Source organism: Tachysurus vachellii, chromosome 3 (genome assembly GCF_030014155.1).
Source record: "Tachysurus vachellii isolate PV-2020 chromosome 3, HZAU_Pvac_v1, whole genome shotgun sequence".
NCBI classification, from domain to species: domain Eukaryota; kingdom Metazoa; phylum Chordata; class Actinopteri; order Siluriformes; family Bagridae; genus Tachysurus; species Tachysurus vachellii.
Genome location: NC_083462.1, coordinates 19,462,429 through 19,485,953, shown reverse-complemented (window position 1 = coordinate 19,485,953; position 23,525 = coordinate 19,462,429). Strand labels below are relative to the sequence as shown.

At 37.9% G+C, this 23,525-nt stretch overlaps 1 protein-coding gene across 1 annotated transcript in view; it reads right to left on the bottom strand.

Moving 5' to 3' along the window:
* Nucleotides 1-12,323, bottom strand: part of slc35f1 (solute carrier family 35 member F1) — a 114,221-nt gene extending 101,898 nt beyond the window's left edge. Inside the window, exon 1 of the mRNA XM_060866187.1 lies at nucleotides 11,817-12,323. Within this exon, the coding sequence (XP_060722170.1) occupies nucleotides 11,817-11,929 (113 nt within the window). The 5' untranslated portion in view covers nucleotides 11,930-12,323. The remainder of the gene's footprint in view (nucleotides 1-11,816) is intronic.
* Between the last annotated feature and the right edge of the window lie 11,202 nt (nucleotides 12,324-23,525).

Genomic DNA, 23,525 nt, shown 5'->3' with positions numbered 1-23,525 from the left:
CAGGTTGTCAGAGTGAAACCCGTGCACTATAGTGAGTAGCTAGTGAATTGAAATGCTACACAACTAACTTATAGGCCTTTTTTAACAGCTTAAGCTGTAGTGATAAAAGGCCGGCTGTCAACATGGATCTTCATGAGCCGGAGCCTGAGTGCTGCCGGGATTTTAACTTTAACAGCCTCTTTCATTCAACTCATGTAATGATACACAGATAATAGCCAGGGCATCTAAAATACACATCAGAATGTCTGTCAGGTATTGTGAAGCTCTCCGCGATGCAATCCCGCTGGACGGAATTGTGAGAAAAGCCGTAATGAAAGACACGATTTCCTTTTAAGATGCGCCATCACTCAAATCAAAGGTGTGCCAGCCGTCGAAACTGGTGGCATATGCAGAAACAGATTGCATACGCAGCGTCCTTCGTTCTACAGCAAATCTGACAGGATTTATAATTTTCCACGAGAAGGAATCCAGCCTCGAGTAAACGATGCTATTTGACTCAGGGTGCAGAGTAAACTAGAAATGAGTTCAATAGAGAAGGATAGAGCAGAGTAGAGTGAACCAGATGATTCATTGAGAATCTGGAGAACCTTTAGAGAAACGTTACCACAGCCTTAGAATAACAATAAAAATAAACTAAGAACAGAGTAGAGTAGAGTTCAGTACTAGAGAAGAGTAGTGTAGAATAAAGTACAGTACAGACCAGAGTAGAATGGAGTTGAGTAAAGCAGAAGTTGCATAGAACTGAATTGATCAGAGTAGACTAGAGTACAGTAAAAATAGATTAGAGTAGAATAAAGTATAATAAAGTACAGTACAGTAGAAAAGAGTAGAGTAGAAAAGACTATAATAGAGTAGAATAGAATAGAGCACATTAGAGCACATTAGAGTATAGTAGAGATGAATAGAGAAGAGTAGAGTAGAATAGAGTAGAGAAGAGTACAGTAGAAAAAAAAATAAAGTGAAAGTGACATACGGCTAAGTATGGTGACCCATACTCAGAATTTGTTCTCTGCATTTAACCCATCCAAAGTGCACACACACAACAGTGAACACACACACCGTGAACACACACCCGGAGCAGTGGGCAGCCATTTATGCTGCGGCGCCCGGGGAGCAGTTGGGGGGGGTTCGGTGCCTTGCTCAAGGGCACCTCAGTCATGGCCGGCCCACAACCTTGGGGTTACGAGTCAGACTTTCTAACCATTAGGCCACGCCTTCCCAACCCAAATAGAGAAGAGTATAGTAGAATAGAGTAGAATAAAGTAGAGTAGAACAGAGAAGATCAGGAAATAGGGAAGATCAGAGTAGAATAGAGAAGAGTACAGTTAAAAAAAAAACATAGAGAAGAGTAGAATAGAGTAGAGTACAGTAGAGTATAATAAAGTGAACTGAATGATTCATTAATAACCCATAACATAAAAACTATTAGATGTATAATTTGCCTGTTCAGCTGAGAGCTGTCATCTGTTCTATATTAGATGAGCTCCATAATCAAAGCAGATGGAGCAGAGTACAGGACTGAGATAAACTACAGGGACTAGAACAGGGTTTGGTGAACACACTGACCTCATGCTTATTAGTCTCAGTCAGTCCTCCAATCATGTACCACTGCTTTTCTCCAGCTCCAGAGATCAGAGTTAGAGTGAGTCTGCTGGCTCGTGAGGCAGAGGCAGGAGTAACAACACAGCAACTGTAGGTTAACTGAGTACAGAGACACAGTGTCCTCACTGGTATTTCATAGGAAAAAAAAGTCAGTCTCCATCAGGGAAGAACGCTTCGTACACCTGCATCCTCGCAGTTTTGCGATTTTAATGATGATATTAAACCCTAAAATATTTACACTCAATTTTTCACCATTAAATATTCTCAACAAATATCTCAACTCATGTATTCAAAAAATCTTCACAATGAATGAATTATTTTTTTATTTATGAAATATCTAACATTTCACATTTGTGAAATTTTATGTGTGATAACATTTCACAGATTATCATAGCTAATAACTGTGGTTTTCTTTTAACGCATTTACACATTGCACATGTGGTAAAAGCCAATATTTTAACTTGTATATGGGTTTTTATTCACAGCTGTGGAAAAAAAAGCATCTATATTCTAGAAAATCTCCTGAGTTTCTATACAGTACATTTTTATACAAGAATGTTCATTAATCTGAGCTTTCAAATCATTTAATTACAAATGAATCATTGTTATATACCGATTAAGCCATTGTTCTGCCAAGGATGAACAGAAATTTGTCGTTATCTCAGAAAACATCTATTGTAGATTTGTCTGTTGCTACGAAACACATTTTTATGTTTCTAGCGTCTACTTTAACACACCTGACTCGGCTCATGAAGAGTCTGATAATTACTTGCTAATTACTACCCTCGAGCTGAGAGGTTTGTCTGAGCAGAGACGATCCGAAACGGTCTACAGACCTGCATCAAATTGTGCATTCAACTTATCAGAAAAATAAGTTTCTGTACATCAAGGAAAAAAGAGCATCTGTCTGAAATGCAGCTGATTAAGGCACTTAGATTAAATTGCTTATAAATGTCGTATGAAGCTTGTCAAGGCAAATGTGCATTAAGATGCAAACAAAAATCCAAGGCTCATTAAAGTCTTGAGGATTTGACAATAAGGAATGAGTACCAAACTTAATTGCGGCTCGTCCCCTGCTGAGTCAAGCCGTGTGAGTCATCCTGACTGAATTCCTAATTACAGCCAGTGATTAAACAACCAGGCACATCTCTGAGGAAGGCTGTATAATATCCCTTCCCCATGAGTAAAAGTACGAATCAGGACAATACAGAAAGATCTCACAAAACACTCGGGCCAAAATGAGGCTCAGTTACAGACCAGATTTTTAAAATTGCATGTGAACCTGATGAAACATTGTGTCAGGTGTGGCGTGCATCTGTGGAAACAACATTTGAGAAACGTAACCGTGGAGAAACGTAAACACAGCGCTCTCCCTTCTCATCTGGGGAGAGACGCTCATGAACTTTCTATAACACCACTTTTTAAGTCAGAGGTGCTGCTGTTTGTTCTGTGACGTTTTCTGACCCGGGGAAGTCTTCTGAATAGAGTGCATTGGAGTTTTTAGGGCCTTTTTACACCTGGTCACTTCATGTGTTTTCTCTGATCCGATAGCTATCTGATTTGTTAAAACTGTTCCATTTACATTAGGCCACATAAATAAATTTGCGTCTTGGCGAATCGGATATCAATCCGATCTTTCTAATTCCGCCCAAAATGCAAATATATTATACCTCATTTCCGGGGTAATTGAAATGGAACACGTTTTGGTATATGCGGTTTTCAGAATGCAATCAAAAAGAAGACGAAAAAACTCGTTACGACGGTTATGCTACAAAAAACAGCATTTACTGTTTGCTGCATTTTCGCTGGGGGCAGCAGTGCATTTTAAGACCCAACGAGACACCTGAGTGAAAGATCACTTCCGTTTGGGAGGAGTATAGCGCTGACGTATGTGGCTTGAACAACCACATTCCAGTTTCATCTGAAATGCGTCCCAGACCACCTCCTGAAGTGGTTTGAACGATTGGATTTATATCCGTCTCGAAAACGTTTCGGAGGGCATTTAGACCTGGTCTTTTTACCATCGGATAGCTATCTGATCACAGAAAACGCATGATGTGACCAGGTGTAAAATGCTCCTTAGTTTCTTGGTAACAAGCTGGATTTACCAAACTCAGTCACGTTAAATTCAAATTCAAAATGTATTGCCCATATACACAATCATAAACAATATCGATAACACAAACAATAAAAATTTATTCAAAACAAATAAAAATAAAATAAACCCCAAAATAAGAAAGACTTACATTAGAATTAACATTAGAATATAATTGATCTGTAGAGGTGAGAAAGAGTAAAAATATAAAGCAAATATAATATTATACAAAAGATACTAAAGATACATAATAAAAGTATAGTCAAATGGAATAAAGAAGAAAAGAGTAGAGCTGAACAGAATAGAATACAGTTGATTAGAATAGAGTAGTATAGATTAGAATATAGTAGAGAAGAATAAACTAGAGTAGAACACACTAGAGTTGAATAGAGTAGGATACATTAGAGAAGAGAAGAATGGAGAAGAGCAGAGTAGAGTACAATAAAGTAGAGTAGAACTGTGTAGAACACAATATAGAATTGAAGAATAGAGTAGAATACAACAGAGTAGAATACAGTACAGTAGGAAAGAGTAAAGTTAAAAAGAATAAAAAGCATTTTTTTCTAATGTTGCATTTTTTCAGAGCTACCTCATGACTCAGGGCTCCAAAGTGCAAGAATCGTTCAGGGCTAGTGACAGGACCTCCTGTTTATAAACTTTATTTCAACTTGATTCATACGAATTCAAAGAAAACTAATACCTACTGCTGTTGTTTGTTATGCGAATGCATATTACTACATGTATTTTGCCTGCTAAATCTGTTTATACGCAATGTTTAGTGCGAATGAAACGATGAACAGCAGCTTTTTGTGTGTGAGGACACACGCCACGCTCGCCTCTATTACCTCACGCTGCTCACATCAATGGCTTCAAGAGTCCAGATCGACCACAAAAGCCTCAGCGTGTCTTTCTCTCAATGAAGCGAAAAGCATTCCACATATTGTCTAGCAGGTTGCCAGGCTGGGGGAATTAGGCTGGGGGAACTATTAAATGGCAGCAGTGACTCAGTGGTTAAGCTTTTATGCTAGTCACTGGACTCCTTCAACCTCAGCTAATATGACTGGATTAAATTCAAGTGTGAAATGTGACAGATTAGGTTTAAAAAGTGCAACAAGAAACTATATTTTCAAAAAAAATAACCTTTTAGATCTGATCTCACGAAGCAAAAAAATGCTGTGTGCTCATTTTTAGGGTTTTTAGCGATTCAGAGATTGCTAGTTCAGCAGGTTTTATAACACAGCTGAATGTTTCAGCTCAACATACTATACATTGTACTGTATACTGTATATCACTTTAGGAGAGTTTCAGCATTAGCTACATTTTTAACAGGAAATACTTTAGTCTTTACTTCTATTACAAGCTAATGAATGTTCTGAAAACTGCTAGCTAGTTAGCAAACATTACACTCTCAGTTATGCCCTTTATAGTATTTCAATGTGTGATATTTTCTCTGTAAAATGCTAAAATTTTAGAAGTCCAGGCATAACCAGAAAAGTTCAGATTAAAGTCAACTTTTTTTTTTTGCTTATGAAAAATCAGAAGCTATATATGTTATAGCACTGCGCTGTATAGCAGATGTTATGTCTGCACTGCAGTACAACTAAAAAAAGCACTTGTCAATTATTGGAACATTCACCCAAAATGTACTTAGATAGCTAAAGAGCTTACCAGGAGAATGTTTTGGGTTTTATTTTAAGATAAAGGAACAAAAAGTGGTCTAATGTGTGCTTCGTCTGTTAATTTATTAATTGAATGTTTTACCCAATATTTGTACATGGCTTGCAAAGACATCCACTCCAAGTCATTTTATTAGGAACACCCGTACACTTTGCTTAATTATGCAGTTATCGATTTAGCCAATCACATGACAGTATAACATCATGCAGATCAGTTAATATTCACAATAAAATCTCTGTAATATTGACCATGGCATGGTTGTTAGTGTCGGATGAGCTGGTTTGAGTATTTCATGTTGCATTTTCTCTTTGGCTTTGTTTGCTTTCACACAGAAAAATGTAACAGAAAAAGTGTTTATGCACGTCACGTGTCAGTAAAGTCTCCTCACATTGGACAGAGTGTGCCTTGTTTATGTTTGGGTTCTGCTCATTGCGGACTACTATTGAGATGGATAGTCAGAATCTCCATGAGCTTCTTGTGATTTCTTTTTATATGTAGCTCTTATACTTCATCAGTTTAAGCAAGAATCATGGTGTCATTGACTGCTGGACAGGGTTTGTTTCCATCCTGTTCCGTCCCATGTGCTTTTTTTAGGCTTATTTAGGTGTGTTTTCCCCACCAAACCCTTATCCCTTTCCTGCCTCTCACACCTGTTCCTTATGTTCCATTAATTACCTTTACATTCATACCTGCTGTCTTGTGTGCTTTTAGCTGAGTCCTTGTCTTTATTTACCTGGTTTTGTTCGCTGCATTCTTTGCCACTTTCTTCGCCACATTCTTTCTGTTTATTTTTGGGTTTTTTTTGCTTAGTTTTCCCCCCTTGTATTTTCCTGTATATGATGATTTCGTTATTTTATTAATAAAGCCCCTGTCTGTCTTCTGTCCATGCATTTAGTGCTGAATGTTGTTTCCACAGATGCACGCCGCACCTGACACAATGTTTCATCAGGTTCACATGCCATTTTAAAAATCTGGTCTGTTGGTTTGTTTGGTTGTACAGCAAACGACAGGTGAAACCGACCTCTTACTAAAATACTTGTATCATTTAAAAAAGAAAAAAAAACTTGTCTGTGTGCTCTTTTTCTGTATTTCCTCAGAACAGAGTTTTACAGTAGACTGATTGTATACTTAGTCTGTGACCTAGCGAACCAGTATCGACAAGCACTTCTGTAAGTGTTCAGTCTCTAGAGTTAACATAGAATGGTACTGTGGGAGGAAACACCTTGAAGAGACATCAAAGAGGTCAGAAAACAATGACAAGACTCTTTTAAACTGAGAGAAAGGCCACAGTAACCTTAAAAGTACCAAGCAGAAAAGCACGCACATGTTGACTCATAACAAACATGTATGTACATGATGATATTTTTCATTTATCATGAGACAAATGCAAAAAAACATTCGCTATTTGAATCTCTACTTTTTTTCAGATATAACATCATATCAATGTCCAAAACACTAACAGACAGGACTAAAAACTTCAAAACACCAATTTTTAACTACATCTCATGTCAAACATTAACATTTACCTTCACTTCTGTTTGTATAGGATGGGATTTTGTCAGATTTATTTAAGGTGCAAAAATGAAACCATAAGTTTATGCAAATCTAAGTTAATGCAAAGATGACTAGCTAGCTATCTAAAATTGTATGCATCTGAGCAGTAAGATTTGGCACAAAACACACCAATGAACCATGTTTACTTCTAACAAGCTAACAAGACACCCCAGGGATGGAACATATAAATTCTAGAGAGAATTTGAATGAGAATCTTTTGAAAATTATTTCTTTTCCAGGCTAAATGGCATATTAATATCCAAAACACTAAGAGACAGGAGACAAAACAGCCAATCTTTTTAAGTGCATTTCATGTCAGACATTAACACTTTTGTTTGGGTCAGATTGTTAACTCACAAAAAATTTTTTCGCAGAAAGTCTGATTTGGAAAGTGTTACAACTTTTAAACATACAACTACTGTGAATACAGGATGATGCAGTGCCTAAAAGTCTGTATCCGAATGCTACGTAATCTGGCTAGATAAATTTAGTCTGTAGATAATCCACTTTAACGCTCATAAGATGGAGAAAACTGCATCAAAAACAGGAAAAACAACAATACACAAACCTTTAAACCTAATGAGGCAAATTAATGAATTATAAGACTTAAGGAAGAGAGAAAGTAACAGCGTAGTATTAACAGACAAACTAATGAATAGGCTAACAACAAACAGGTGAACACAATCAGATAACAAAGAAATAACAGAAAAGGGTTTGAAACAAAACCTAACCAAACTCACAAAGATAAGAGAAATTCATGACCGTTTGTTATGGTAATATTATGACTGCAAAAACTGAATTCTGATACTGTATGTCAATACATATATCAATCTGTGATTCATGTTAACAAATGTATACTAGCAGCTAACTAGCTAGTTAGCCAGTAGCAGCCTATTCCAGTTGGAGGCTGTACAAATATCTGGTCATTGATAAATCTTAAATTATTAATGTTTTAAATAAAACAGAAATTCTCCTATTCCCTTTTACTAAACAGTTTATGATGTTCTTAGGTTATTTTAAAGAGTTAAATTAAATTCCAGAAATAACTGATCAGCTACAGAGATGATAATCGCTAGCATGTCATTACATGCTCTTAAACAGCCGTTTCATTGCATTCAAAGTAAATTACAGACACTAATACGCCACTCCATCCCTTTTAAGAAGTTAAATAAATGCCACAAGGCTTCTCTGGGCCTCACAAGCCACAGGATCAGCAGTAATACACCAGCCAGGAAGTAATACATATAGATTTACATGTCTAATATACCATATAACAGCTTTTATTTTCTTTATTTTCTTACAACAGTCATATACATATATATATATATATATATATATATATATATATATATATATATATATATATATATATATATATATACAGTAACCAGTGTACAAGTTTTAGTCACTAAAAATCATCCACTGTGCATATGACTCTTTACCAAAATGCCACAAGTTGTTGTTTCGTGCCTCCGGAGGGGCAACATCGTAGAGATGCCTGAAAGTGCATTTCAGTGTAATTTAGTGAAAATTATATTTCTGTATTTTAATGGACAGAACTAGAACTAGAGTAGTTTAGCTACATTGAGTTAAATACATAGAAGAGTTTAGTGCTAGCATTTTTTCAAGTGTGAAATATTTCTCACCATTATTTTTAACTCGAGGATCCTGTTGCAGAAGGAGGTGTTCAGGTTCAGCAGGCTCAGATTCTCAGTCAGGTGCTAAGGTATAATTGTGTTAAATGGTGAAATTAAGTCTATGAACAGCATCAATACAAATGTATCCTTATTGTCCCAGGCCAGATGGAAAGTCATTGCAATGGCATCATCTGTGAAGCAGGTTGGACAATAAGCAAACTGCAAAGGATCCAGTAAAGGTAGAAGCTGGGTCGTGTTGTGCTTAATGAAGGTCCTCTTGAAGCACTTCATTAGAATGGGTTTAGAATGATGAGTAATTGAATGGGTGTGAGTGCATCGGGATGATAGTCATTGAGGCAGGACACTGTAGACTACTTTGGCACAGGGACAATGGTTTTGGACTTTATGCCTGTAGGAACATCGGTGCTGCTCAAGAAAATGTTGAAGACATTCACTAGCTGTTTTGCAGGTTCTCTGAGTACTTTGCCAGGAATGTTGTCTGGACCAGCTGACTTCTGTGGGTTAACTGCGTAGAGTTCTCCTCAGATCAGACATGGTTAGACAGAGTACCTGTTGTTGGGAGGATGGATGGTCTGAGTGTAGAAGTCAGTTATTGCATCTGGGAGGGAGGGAATACTGTCACTGGTAGGTGAAGTTGTCCTGTAGTCAATGATCTTCTGGATGCTGAATGTTGCTGCTGTCACAGCCGTGGCTGTGGATTCTCTGGGTTTGTGAGTGCTTTGCTTTTCTGATGGCTCGGGACAGTTTGGCCCTTGCTGTTCTTAGGGCCATATTGTCCCTGAGTCTTTGGACTCTTCAGCAGCACACACACATTTGAGGTCATCCACAGCTTCTGGTTCGAGCATGTGGTGATAGTCTTGCAGACGGTCACGTCATCGATGCAATTGCTGATGTAGCTGGTTACTGATGGTGCTTCTTCAAGTTGGTGAAATCACTGTTGAAGCTTAACACTGTCTGGAACTCTGTTGCTGAACAGTTACTATGCAAAAACAAAGAAACATCAATCTCTAAACTCTCGACGTGTGGTACACTGAAGTCGGCTTGTGTCCAGTTTAATGTAGTCCGGTTTAGGGCCTGGCTAGGTTTTGTTTTCAGCTTTACACAGACACCAGACCTCTTACCACGGTTCTGGTTCCTTGTGCACTGCTTCTGACGTCCCCTCTCCCAGCCACCGGAATCATGCTCCAAGGGGACCGGGGGCCTTGACTTCACGGCAGGAGGTCACAAGGCTTCTCCAGCACATCATCATGCAGGTTGGTTGCGGCATAATTTCTGTACTGTGTTAGTGTCTGATGGTAGTATACATGAACACTGCTTCCTCTGGTTTCCATGTACCTTGAAACATAAGGCTAAAAAACAAAAGTAGCACCTTTTTGGATCTGGAGTGGCTGCTCCGTGCTACTCCCATGCTGCCATCTTGGATCACAAAATGTGTATAGATTAGCAGGTGATATAATCAGAGCATAAACGTCACCTGATATCATAGCAGTCGAAGATCATATTGAGAGGACGTGCTTTCATACATGACTAATAGATAGATATTAGTCTCTGTGTAAAAGTAAGCAGCTTGTAACTTCAATAGATCCACAATTCTTTACAATTCCTGTTACCATCCTGAATTTGATCATTATTTAGTTATTAGTAGTTTTTTGTCATTTTATATTGTCGTTATATTGTCAAGGTTATTTATCATTTTTTATCCATTTAGAGTATCACCACACTATAATTTACTAAAATTTAACACATTTCTGAGAAACCGCAAAACTCTGTCCGACAAAGAAAAACAGCATTATCTCTGTCTCTTTATGTAAAGGGGAAATAAAGTAATCATTGCAGAAAAAAGCTTCACCATATCAACAAATAGTTTTTGACACGTTTATGCGGAACGTATACGAATGCACTATATAAATCTCTCTTAGGTATCGGTTACTATAGAAACAATAAACTATCAGAATGAGCATCTTTATATAAACCTGTGATTTGCCTTAAAGCTAGAAGTACTGAAATACTCTGATTAACATTATTTGAGCATTCACATTCAACAACAAAACAGTATAAAGAAACAAACAAGTTTGTAATAAAACTGAACTGATTTGTGCTTCGAGGACTGCACTCAGAGATTAATGGTCAGCCCAAGAGCAGATTCCTCTCTGGATTTTTGGACGAGCCAAGTTGGAGGGAACCCGAGCTTGCCACACAAATTCCACCGCACGGCACATTGTTGTGCAGATAAAGGAAGGAATAAAGCCAAGCCTGAAAAGCTCCAGCAGATGGTAAGGACATAGAACGTGAGCAGTCTGAGTCAGGAGCCCCAGCTGTCACCCATTGTGGCTTCATCAACACACACACACACACACAGATAGCTGGATAGATAGATAGATAGATAGATAGATAGATAGATAGATAGATAGATAGATAGATAGTACACACAGCTGGAATTTGTCTCTCCATTGCACCACTGGTCTTCTCACACAAGAGGAGCACTCGTATAAGATAGGACAGAATCCTACTCCATCACATTGACACACTGTAATCCTGTGCTTTGTAATTGCACTGCACATATTCCTGATACACTCCTGATCAACAAAACGCTCTCTCTTTCTCACACTCACACACAGACACACACACACACACACGTGCCATGCAGAAGTGTCTACAAAACTGAGCTGCTTATTATTTCCTTTCGGTCGATTTCCGTACCATTTTTTCATGTTTGTTTCAGCTTGACTGATGGCAGCACACACACGCGCACACACGCGCAATGCACAAGACAAAAGAGGAGGGCTGAAAACACAAACCATTCACACAGCCCATTTAACCAAATTTGCTCTTACTCAGAAGGTCCTTATTGATTTTTTTTAGCAAGATGATGGACAGATGCAAAAATCCGCACAGATGCTGATCACACACACACACAGACACACACACACACACAGACACACACACACACACACACACACACAGGTGATTCAGGAAACAACCTGTTTTTAGTAATATTTCTTTTGTAACACTGAATGTTGATCTGGAAAGGACACACACACACACACAAAAACACACACACACACACACACACACACACACACGTCTCTTTAGCCGTGCATGCAACAAGACAGCATGAAGAGCCACGTCTTGCTCGCGCACTCACTCACACACGCATGTACACACGATTGCACGAGCTCGTGGATAAACACCGTGCATGAACAATGAGCACTTTGCGTTTTTCTCCTCACCTGGTGAAGACTCTCCGGATCCTGTGCAGCAGGCTGGGGGATGCTGGAGATGTATCTGCAGGACTGGGCTCTATGTTAGGACCCACATGATTGTGGAGCTCGGGCTGAATCATCTCTCCTTCTCTCTCTCTCTGTGCGAGTCAAAAAGCGTAGGTCATGACGCTCTTTGAATTCCTTCAGCTCTGTTTTGTTTGTTGTTGTTGTTTTTTTTTGTTGTTTTGTTTTTTCTAGCTCTCCATCATGCAGGTGAGAAAAATCAGGTGTTCATGTCCAGGACGCAGAGGGAGAACGCGTGTATGTTTGCGCGCGCGCGTGTGTGTGAGTGTGTGTGAACGCCAGCACCGGACTGAAAGACTGCTGCTGCTCTGCTCCGAGACGATGAGCTTTCAATTAAGGATTTACATCTTTCAGCCACTAGGGGGAGCACCGTTTTGTCATTAGGTGCGTTTACACTTGAGTCAGAATGAATTCAATCCGGTTTCAGATTCAGTAAACATTGCAATCCAAAGTTTTTAATCAGATTGAGAAAATAGTTTGAGTTACACATATACAGATTATTTCAGATCTCCACAACCCAAGTATATTAGTAATCAGATTCATAGCTTGTTCGGATTGAAATGCCAAAGTCCATGTGAATAAACCTGAGCTGACACGGATTTTAATCAGTGTGAAAGGGACGGTGAAGATCTGAAATACTAGAAATAATGTTCACACAATATTACAGGGGGTTTTAGTTTGTAATATATGTAATGTGCATGTGATCGAATATCTGAATCAGACTGTGTTTAGGGTAAATATATACAGCTTATCCGAACTACCTCGGGTCACGGGGAGTCTGTGCCTATCTCAGGCGTCATTGGGCATCAAGTCAGGATACACCCTGGACGGAGTGCCAACCCATCGCAGGGCACACACACACTCTCATTCACTATGGACAATTTTCCAGAGATGCCAATCAACCTACCATGCATGTCTTTGGACCGGGGGAGGAAACCGGAGTACCCGGAGGAAACCCCAGAGGCACGGGGAGAACATGCAAACGCCACACACACAAGGCGGAGGTGGGAATCGAACCCCAACCCTGGAGGTGTGAGGCGAACGTGCTAACCACTAAGCCACTGTGCCCCCCTATTCTTAATTAGAATAGGGGGGCACATATTCCTATTATTATTATTATTATTATTATTATTATTATTATTATTATTATTATTATTATTATTATTTATATTGAATTAAAATACAATTTACCAAATTATAAAATATTATTTCAACAAAGCAAACAAATCAAATTTTTGAGCTGAATTGTTATGAGTTTAAAGCTTTCATTACTTTTGTTTTCAGTGTATTTTAAACTCTGCATTGTTTTTTACTGACCATGTAGTTTTTTGTTATTAATCTTTAGATTCATTCCTTGTTGGATATGACAAAAAGAAATTTATTTAAAAATGAAAAAAATGGTTATGACTTTCTCAAAACAGGCATTTGTTGAGACCAGATAAATATTTAGTTATTTTTAATTACGTTTTTATTATTTTGGAATAAAACTCAACAATGTCGACAATGGACTACACTGTGTATTTTACAATAATATTAAACAACAGCTTAGTTAGAAATACTAAGGACATTAAAGTAAGGGTTACTACTGATAAAATAATTAATTTGATATTATATAAAAAGACATGTTTCTAGAATCTAGAATTAATATTTTATACAATTGCTTTTTAACTTCTTCACAACTCTGTTTGAAGTTATTGATATAAAAAATGCATTCTAACAAAGCATTTTATACATGTTTATATTTATTAATTCATATGTACTGTAAAAAAAAAAGTAAGTAAATGCTTTTGAAATACACAGCCGTTTCCTCAATCTGTTATTACTCTAGTGCTAATAATCTGACTTGAGTTGTCAAGGCCTGTGTAAGACGGTGCACCTTATAACAATAACGTCAGGACTTTTTTTTTAAAATGACAACTATGGCCAGAAAACAGCAGGAAACTGGAAGTGAAAGAGTGAGTGAGTGAGTGAATGTAAGTGAGTGAGTGAGTGAGTGAATGAATGTAAGTGAGTGAGTGAATGTGTGAGTGAGTGAATGAGGGAGTGAGTTAATGAATGAATGAGGGAGTGAGTGAGTGAGTGAGTGAGTGAATGAATGTAAATGAGTGAGTGAGTGAATGAATGTGAGTGAGTGAGTGAGTGAGGGAGTGAATGAATGTAAGTGAGTGAGTGAGTGAATGAATTTAAGTGAGTGACTGAGTAAGTGAGTGAGTGAGTGAGGGAGTGAGTTAATGAATGAATGAGTGAATGAGGGAGTGAATGAGTGAGAGAGTGAGTGAATGAATGTAAATGAGTGAGTGAGTGAGTGAGTGAGTGAGTGAGTGAATGAATGTGAGTGAGTGAGTGAAGGAGTGAGTTAATGAATGAATGAGTGAGTGAGTGAGTGTGTAAGTGACTGAATGAATGAGAATGAGTGAGTGAGTGAGTGAAATATGGTATAAATTGTAGGATTTGGAATTATATTCTGTCTTTTCTCCCTGCTGCTATTAGACTGTACAATCAAAGCTGCTCCCAGTGAACAGGTCACCATAACTACACACTGTTATTACTGTTTAACTGCAATAATAAGCAATAACAAAGTATTGTGCAATAACATAAAATTTAAAAAATGTGCAATATTACCTATGTGCAATATGTCTTCAGTGTAACCACTACTCTTTTTATACATTTTTGTTTTTGTATATACTGTATATTATAGTATGTCTTTATTCTTTATTCTTTTTATATATTTTTGCTAATGTAACAGAGAAATTTCCCCATTGTAGGACAAATAAAGGTATATCTTATATGATTTGAGAGAGAAAGAAAGAGAGAGAGAGAGAGAGAGAGAGAGAGAGAGAGAGAGAGAGAGAGAGAGAATATGAGTGCATGAGTGAGTGAAATATTTTTTAAATTTAATTGTTTAATTTTATGATTTTAGAGAGGGGATAAAATAAATACTAGATAGAGATAGAAAGAAAAAAATAGTCAGTGAGTGAGTGAATGTTAGTGAGTGAGTGAAAGTTAGTGAGTGAGTAAAATATGTTTTAAATTGCTGAATTTTTGCAATTAGTGAATAATTTATGATTTTTTTATTTTACACAAACACATACACAGAGAGAGAGAGAGAGAGAGAGAGAGAGAGAGAGAGAGAGAGAGAGAGAGAGAGAGAGAGAGAGAGAGAGAGATTTACATTTATGGATTTGTTTGTTTATTTAATTTTATTTAATTTTATTTAATTTACTTGCTTCTGTAACTTCATTCACTGTGTCTTATAAATACCTTTTAATATGTGCAGTAAGTGATCAAGACTGAACAGGAAATGCACTCTAATGCTTTTAATGTGCTATTAACACATTTTAACAGCATCTTTAAGTCTTTCAATCTCAGGTCATGTCACTGTTCCTGAAGTTTAACATCACCCCATCTTCCATCTTCACTTCTGTAGAATTACACACATAATTCAACCAAGAATCTTAACTGATGATGATATTTGAGGGTAAAATAAAGTACTGATTCACTTTCTGTCAGCTGACACGCAATTCATTTGTGCCCCGAGAGAGTTAGAGTTGAGACAAACAAGTCAAGGTTAACATCGACAAAATGTCAATATTTGATCTCGTGTGTCCTGAACACCCTCCTGTTAATGAGGCTGCTGCAGCTGTGGTACTTTCATATGCGGTTTCTGTTTGAGGTTCATTCAGTTCGTAATTGTATGATATTAATCCATTTATAGTTTGGTGTTAAGTTTAAATAAATGAATAAGATCCCAAGTGTTGGATTGAAACACGAACTCACTGTTTGTTTATGAATTAACACTCACCATGTTACAGTAGGTCAGAGGTGAATCGTACACAATGTTGACTCCTGTGTTGACTCCTGTATTGACTCCTGTATTGACTCCTGCTGTGAGTTATGAATATTATTTCATTTTCAGTTGAAAACATCTTTATCATGTTTTATTAATAAATCTATAATTGGATCTTGATGATTAAGTGTTAAATGGGATAGAAAAGAAGGAATAATGAGTGTGTATTAATGCAAAATTATGCTTTCTCCTCTCTTCTCTTCTCTTCTCTTCTCTTTTCTTTTCTTTTCTTTTCTTTTCTTTTATTCTCCTCTCCTCTCCTCTCTTCTCCTCATCTCCATCTCCTGATTGCGTTTCTGTCTGTCGTTGTTGCAACACAGTGATGTAAATGAGACGCAATGCCAAGAGGAACAGCATCCTGTCTCTCCGTCACACGGACGTCTCCATCGTTTTAAAAGGAGCTAAACATAAATAGCTAAAAAAAAAAAAAACAAATAAATAAACAGGTATTTCATAATATATACTGTAGCTAGATGGCTACGGTCACATTAGGTTTCCAGTGACAAGGTTTGTCACTGAAAATAGTAAGAATCAGTTTGTTTATCCATCTGAATATCTAAATATCAGATAGATAGATAGATAGATAGATAGATAGATAGATAGATAGATAGATAGATAGATAGATAGATAGATAGATAGATAGATAGATCTTTAAAACTATAGATGTTTAAAACAATTATATTTATAATACCAGTATATAATAATAACAATAATAATAATAATAATAATAAATATATTTGAGGAAAAACTGAACACAGCTGTAGGATTGAACAGTAAAATGAAAGGTGGCGTGTGTGCATGGAGATATAGATTTTTATTAAGGATAAGGTTTTTGTTCAATGTCATTGTTGCATCAGTAATAAAAACAGGTGTGTATGTGTATGTGTGTGTGTGTGGTGTGTGTGTATGTGTATGTGTGTGTGTGTGTATGTGTGTATGGGTGTGTGTGTGTGTGTTGCAGTGTTTTCTGGCTGAAGCTGTAATTGAAGGTCACACATAGGTTACAAAGGTCGTTTCCACAGAAGCTGAGATTCCTGCCGCCTCTCCGCTGCCATGGAAACACTCGTGCATCAGCGTTTTGCACCCATACAGTGCCAGTGCTCTGAATAGGAAACATGAACATGAGTAAAGCTTCACACTGACTTACACCCACACACATTTGGGTTGTAAATAGAAATTGATATCAAACCCATTTCTGATCTTTGAGATGAAGTGTTTTTTCTTCATAATCATCTAAAATCTGAAGGTGTTTATCTTCAAACACTAAAACAGAGGGAAGAAAACATGTCTCATACTGAATGACAGAGTGCTGACTCATTTTAGATCATATTTGCGACGATAATTTTGTTTATACTGAATAAACATTTTCCATAAATCCATTTATGATTCACTGGTAAAAAAAAAAAAAAAGGATTAATATATACTATAGATACTATAAAAGATTCAATGACTCATTTGGAAATGTGAGTGACTTGTGTATTATGTGGTTTTTGAACTCCTTAAAAGTGTAATAAAGCTGTAGAATGATATGATACAAACAAATCAGTGCTTGTGTATGTGTGTGTGTGTGTGTGTGTGTGTGTGTGTGTGTGTGTGTGTGTGTGTGTGTGTGTGTGTGTGCGTGGGTATCCCAACATCTCCCCCACATGTGATTAATCTCTTGTGTATTGATCTCTGTCCTGCAGCAGCTCTTCTGTCCTCATCTGGATGAGATCATGTCAATGCATCAATCTCAAGTGGATGAACGTGTGTGAATGCAAGTTCTAGCACGTTCTCAGCTGACAAGTTCTCATCTCGCAGCGTAATCTCATGATAGAAAGAAAGTGAGCAGCTGCACATGCATTCAAACGTTTTCATTTAATCTGAAAGTATTGATGGAAAGCAAGAACGTGGGTGAATGCATCTTCTAGTTTGTTCTTAATTAATTTGATTCTTATATATATGTTGAAGAATCCAGATCCTTTAAACCACATTTTTTCTGTATTCATTTTAAATAATTTTTTAATAACATTTATTTTAAATAAAAAAAAGTTTTTAATGTCTACATGCCATTAGCATGAATTTTGTGTATGGTAATTCAATGTACAAATATCAAATATAATGACATTAAAATAATAGAACGAAGTTCAATTAAATAAAAAAAATTATTCAATTAAATAAAGAAACTTTTATCTTAATGTCAGTAAAGAATCCTTGTAAAAGAGATAGAGATTATTGTCTGAGATGCTTTGAACTTTGTTTTTGTAGATTATGCATTCAATAAGTAAATGTATAATTATAAAATGTATAATTTAAATAATTAACAAATAAAATAAATTTTTTTGTTTTACATTTTATATAGTTTATTTATTTAAAAAACTTTAAAAATGGCTTCAAAAATAATCTTTAACCCTTCAATATAAAATTTCTTATCATGGAATTGCACTAGAATTTTTTATTTAATTCATGTAATTTAAAAAATGGCAAGTATGTGTGAATGCATAAACATGCACATGGGTTTGATAATGAAATGAAACGGTATTATAAGGCAATATCCAGTATCAGTATTATTTGCCATACACCAGGCGTTGTGAGAGGTAACGATGCATCAGGGTGTCATTAATCTCCTGAACCAAGAGGTGGTGTGAGTGAAGCTTAGGTGCTCTGCTGAGACCTCATGGAGCGTGTACTATAAATAGACTCGAAAATCAATTGAACAGAACCGAGCGAGACCTCACGTTTATTTATGAGCGTGTTAATGGGAGCCTGTCTTGACTCCAACGGCTCAATAAGCGTTCAGTCGAGTTAGTCGATAAATCATGAGATACACTGTGTATATTTAGTGTCTCAGTGGTGTAGTGAGGGTGGGGCTTCAGGGGGGATCAAGCCCATCATGAACTACTAAAAGCCCCTGGTATATTGGAGCGTGAAAACATTTTACACCACAAATTACAGTATAAGTCTTACCAGTACACACATGTGGCAGGTGGCAATGTTGTTAGTATACAGCCATTAGACAGTCGTCGTTCATTCATTCATTCATTCATTCATTGGAAGAGTTGGTGAGTCATAGTCTCAGAGGTCTAAGCCCATCATCCCTTCTAACTCTAGTAACGCCTCTAGTTAGGCTTCCTCTTTACATAGTGTCAGTGTTAGGAAGGAGGAAGGATAAGTGTTGAGGCTGATGAGGGTGCACAAACTTTTTCTCTGTAGGCTTCGTGCTGCACTGATGTGATGAACGGTTTCAATTTCCCTCTTACCTTGAAGTCTCATAAGAAATGATATGAATTTTCCAATTAGCTCAGCGACTGAAATGTGTTTTTCTCGCTTTCCCTCCACTCTTCCTCTCAGGTTTCTCTTCCAGAAGCTTCTGATTGCTGAGCGTGGACTCGGTAGTGATTGCAGGAACACTCTCGAACATTCTGCTTAAACGTTCCAAACAGTGCACGGATTCATAATTTCAGAGATCTCTTGCTATTTTATCATTTAGGAATCTGAATTTCTAGAAAAGGTTTACAGTAAATTGCTCTTGAACTCTCAGTTCTGATTGGTCAGAAAGTGTTACAGTAGTTCATTGTACAATAGTTATGGCTCCAAGACAAATCAGAAGAAAATAATGTGTGTGTGTGTGTGTGTGTGTGTGTGTGTCTTAGTGTGTGTGAAGGATAATGATACGATGATGTTTTCCTATAAAAAAGAATGTATACATTCTGTAAATATGTAAAAAGGCTGTGTTTGCATGTACACAGTGACAGACAGTGGAGGTGAATGATGGTGGGTTTGATCCGTCCTGTAACAATTGTACTGGGAGGGGATTGATGAAGGCCAAAGATTTAAGTAGAAAAGCAATTTTTTTGACTCTCAGTGTTTATGATGGCATCAGAATTAATTCCATAATTTCACAGTTTAGAGGATGGAAGAAGACTCTATCTAGTTGTACACATATATATATATATATATATACACACACACACACACACACACACACACACACACACACACACACTTACCTACTGTAGTTAACTGCTGAAGTATAAATGGGTTTACAATACACCCCTTGCTCCATCACTGAGGACTCGGCACTGATTAGAGGAGCACAGCCACTGTGCCAGAGTCAGGATTTTCTGCCCAGCTCTGAATAAATGGGGATTTATTTTATTCACAGACTAAAATCAGAGACCAAAAACTGAACACTCTGCTACAGACAGACTGCATCTGGTTACTGGAACTGAAAACAAATCTAAGAGCTTTATCTCACACAATACCTGCAGCATCCATCCATCCACACACCCATCCATTCATCCACCCATCCAACTATCCATCTACACACCCATCCATACATCCATCCATCCACATACCCATCCATCCATTCATTCATTCATCCACACACCCATTCATTCATTCATTCATTCATTCATTCATTCATTCATTCATTCATTCATCCACCCATCCAACCATCTATCCACACCCCATCCATTCATCCATCCATCCATCCATCCACACACCCAGCCATACATCCACCTGTCCACTCACCCATTCATTCATCCATACAGCCAATAATACATCTACACACACATCTATTCATCCATTCATCCACTCAACCATCCATCCATCCACACACCCATTCATTCATCCAACCAACCATCCATACATCCATCCATCCATCCACCGATCCAACCAACTATCCATCCACCCACACACCCATCCATCCTTCCATTCATTCATCCACCCATCTAACCAACCAACCATCCATCCATCCACACACCCATCCATCCTTCCATCCACCCATACAACCAACCATCCACACATCCATTCATTCATCCACCCATCCATCCATTCATCCATCCACCCAACCATCCATCCATCAGAATACAGTTAAGCTTTTCAGTCTTTTCTATTTAAGTTCTGTGAAATCTATCTTTCTGATAACTCTATTATAACTTTATAAGTACTCAGAAACTTTCTTTGACCTGCAGTGAAAAAAAGGAAAGTGCAGTTAAATAGTTTCAAAAAATATTCAAAATATCCACTTTAGTAGTAAACAGACGGCCCACATTACTGCAAAGTCACTGGCTGTTTAAAGTTCATCTTTAAAACAAGTATAAGCATTTATCCAACTGAATGTAAATGAAAATAGGAAAATGTTTTTTTATATTATAAAGAATAAAGGTATGAATTAGCACTGGATTGGTTCTGTATAAAGAAGTTTCATGGATAGCAGGAGTGAGACGTTGTACTGGTTTAACAGTATAAATGAGTAAATTTGTGCACGTTTGTCTTTATGAGTCGAGGCTTTAACTTCATTCAAATAAATCTGTCCTGAAATCACAGCAAGTCTGCATTACCGAGCTGCTGGCTGTTAAGTAATCAAATCTGGCTTTGATTAAATAATCTCCTGTTAGCATGTAATGAATTAAGGCTCCAGTGGGTAAAAAAAGCCACAAGTCCGAGAGCAATGAAAATCATTCTTTTGACTGAGGTCCCCAAAGCAGCTGCGAGCTCTTTCTAAACAGTGACGGCTCCTTTGGGCCTCGGCTCAGGTTCTGCACAGGTTCAGCCAGAGGAGAGGAAAAAAATCTGACAGCAGGAGAAATGTTCAGAGGAAAGCAGAGAGACGATCAATGTCCTCAGCAGCTCAAGCAGCAAGATGCTCTCACACTCTAACACACATACACACACACACCATTCATTCATTCATTCATTCATCTTCTACTGCTTATCCGAACTACCTCGGGTCACGGGGAGCCTGTGCCTATCTCAGGCGTCATCGGGCATCAAGGCAGGATACACCCTGGACGGAGTGCCAACCCATCGCAGGGCACACACACACACTCATTCACACACTAGGGACAGTTTTCCAGAGATGAAAAATCAACCTACCATGCATGTCTTTGGACCGGGGGAGGAAACCGGAGTACCCGGAGGAAACCCCCAAGGCACGGTGAGAACATGCAAACGCCACACACGCAAGGTGGAGGCGGGAATCGAACCCCGACCCTGGAGGTGTGAGGCGAATGTGCTAACCACTAAGCCACTGTGGCCCCCTGAGGAAAATCAAAGATCATTAAATGATTAACTGGTTTTTAAAAATGACCTAAGGACAACATTATAGAAGAAGAAGAAACCAAACATTAAATCCGAGAGAGCTGAGATGGGCATAAAAGTCAGAATGTCTATCTAATGGTTCACAATTATTTGCTATTTAATTTAATTTGTTATTTTATTTAACTATTTAAGGTAGAATAAGAGTGGAAATGTGTTTGCTGGGTCTGATTATTATCTTTACATTTACAGAATTTACAGACCCCCTTATCCAGAGCGACTTACATTTTTATCTCATTTTATATAACTGAGCAATTGACAGTTAAGGGCCTTGTTCAGGGGCCCAGCGGTGGCAGTTTGGCTGGATGTCCCCACACACCCCTCACACACACTTTTCACCCTTCTGCCATCTGGAAAAAGGTACCGTAGAATTCGGGCGATCACAACCAGACTGTGCAACAGTTTTTTTCCCATGAAGACTTCAGGATTCTCAACACCCAGAACTGAACTCTTACTGAAGGAACACACACAGACACAAAAAATGTTCTTTTGCACACATTTCAATACCCTATACCTTTGCACAATGTTTTGTACACACACACATACAAATAAAATTTCCTGGAACTCAAGAAGTGATTGTTTATAACACAAAGTGTGCTGAACAAAGCCTAGCCCTGACAAGTACAAGAGCGTAATCAGTGTAAAGTGTCTGGGTATTGATTATATCTCCTGTGCTGAGCAGTGTACAAACACACAGAGAACAGCGTACGGAAAGGGAATAAGAGCAAATTGGTGTAATATTTCACAACATACGACCTACACTTTCTAATTTTATTACCTGATACGATCTTCTTTCTGGAAATTAGTGTTAAATATGAGAATCTTGAAATGAAAACTTTTCGAATGAGAAGACAAACATGTGGCTCGGTTTATTGTAACCCTGTAAAAAATAAATCTGACTATGTTTAGGTTTTGTTCACTTTCTGCCTGTTACTGCTTAGGACATATTTGTTTCTGTTTTTGCTCTCCCCCACCCCCTCTCTCTGTGTAAGTAAGTGAGTGTGTGTGTGAGAGAGTGTGCGAGTTGTGTGTGTAATTGAGTGAGAGTGAGTGAATGTGTGTGAGTGTGTGTCTGTGTGTGAGTGTGTGTGAGTGTGTGTAAGTGAGTGAGTGTGTGCGTGAGTGTGTGTGTGAGAGAGTGTGTGTAAGTGAGTGAGTGTGAGTGTTTGTGAGTGAGTGTGAGTGAGTGTGTGAGAGTGTGTGAGAGTGTAAGTGAGTGTGTGTGTGTGTGTGAAAGTGAGTGTGTGTATGTGAGTGTGTGAGTGTGTGTGAGTGTGTGTGGGAGAGAGTGTGTGTAAGTGAGTGAGTGTTTGTGTGAGTGAGTGAGTGTGAGAGAGTGTAAGTGAGTGTGTGTGTGTGTGTGTGTGTGTGTGAAAGTGAGTATGTGTATGTGAGTGAGTGTGTGTGAGTGAGTGAGTGTGTGAGTGTGTGTGAGAGTCTGTGTAAGTGAGTGTGTGTGTGAGTCTGTGTAAGTGAGTGAGTGTGAGTGAGTGAGTGTGTGAGAGTGTGTGTCTAAGTGAATGTGTGTGAGAGTGTAAGTGAGTGTGTGTAAGTGAGTGAGTGTATGTGAGTGTGTGTGAGTCTGTGTAAGTGAGTGAGTGTGTATGAGTGAGTGTGAGTCTGTGTAAGTGAGTGAGTGTGTATGAGTGAGTGAGTGTGTGTAAGTGAAGATACTGTAGGTGTCTCCATTGGTCGGACTTTAAGAGAGGAATCCTGTGCTTTGC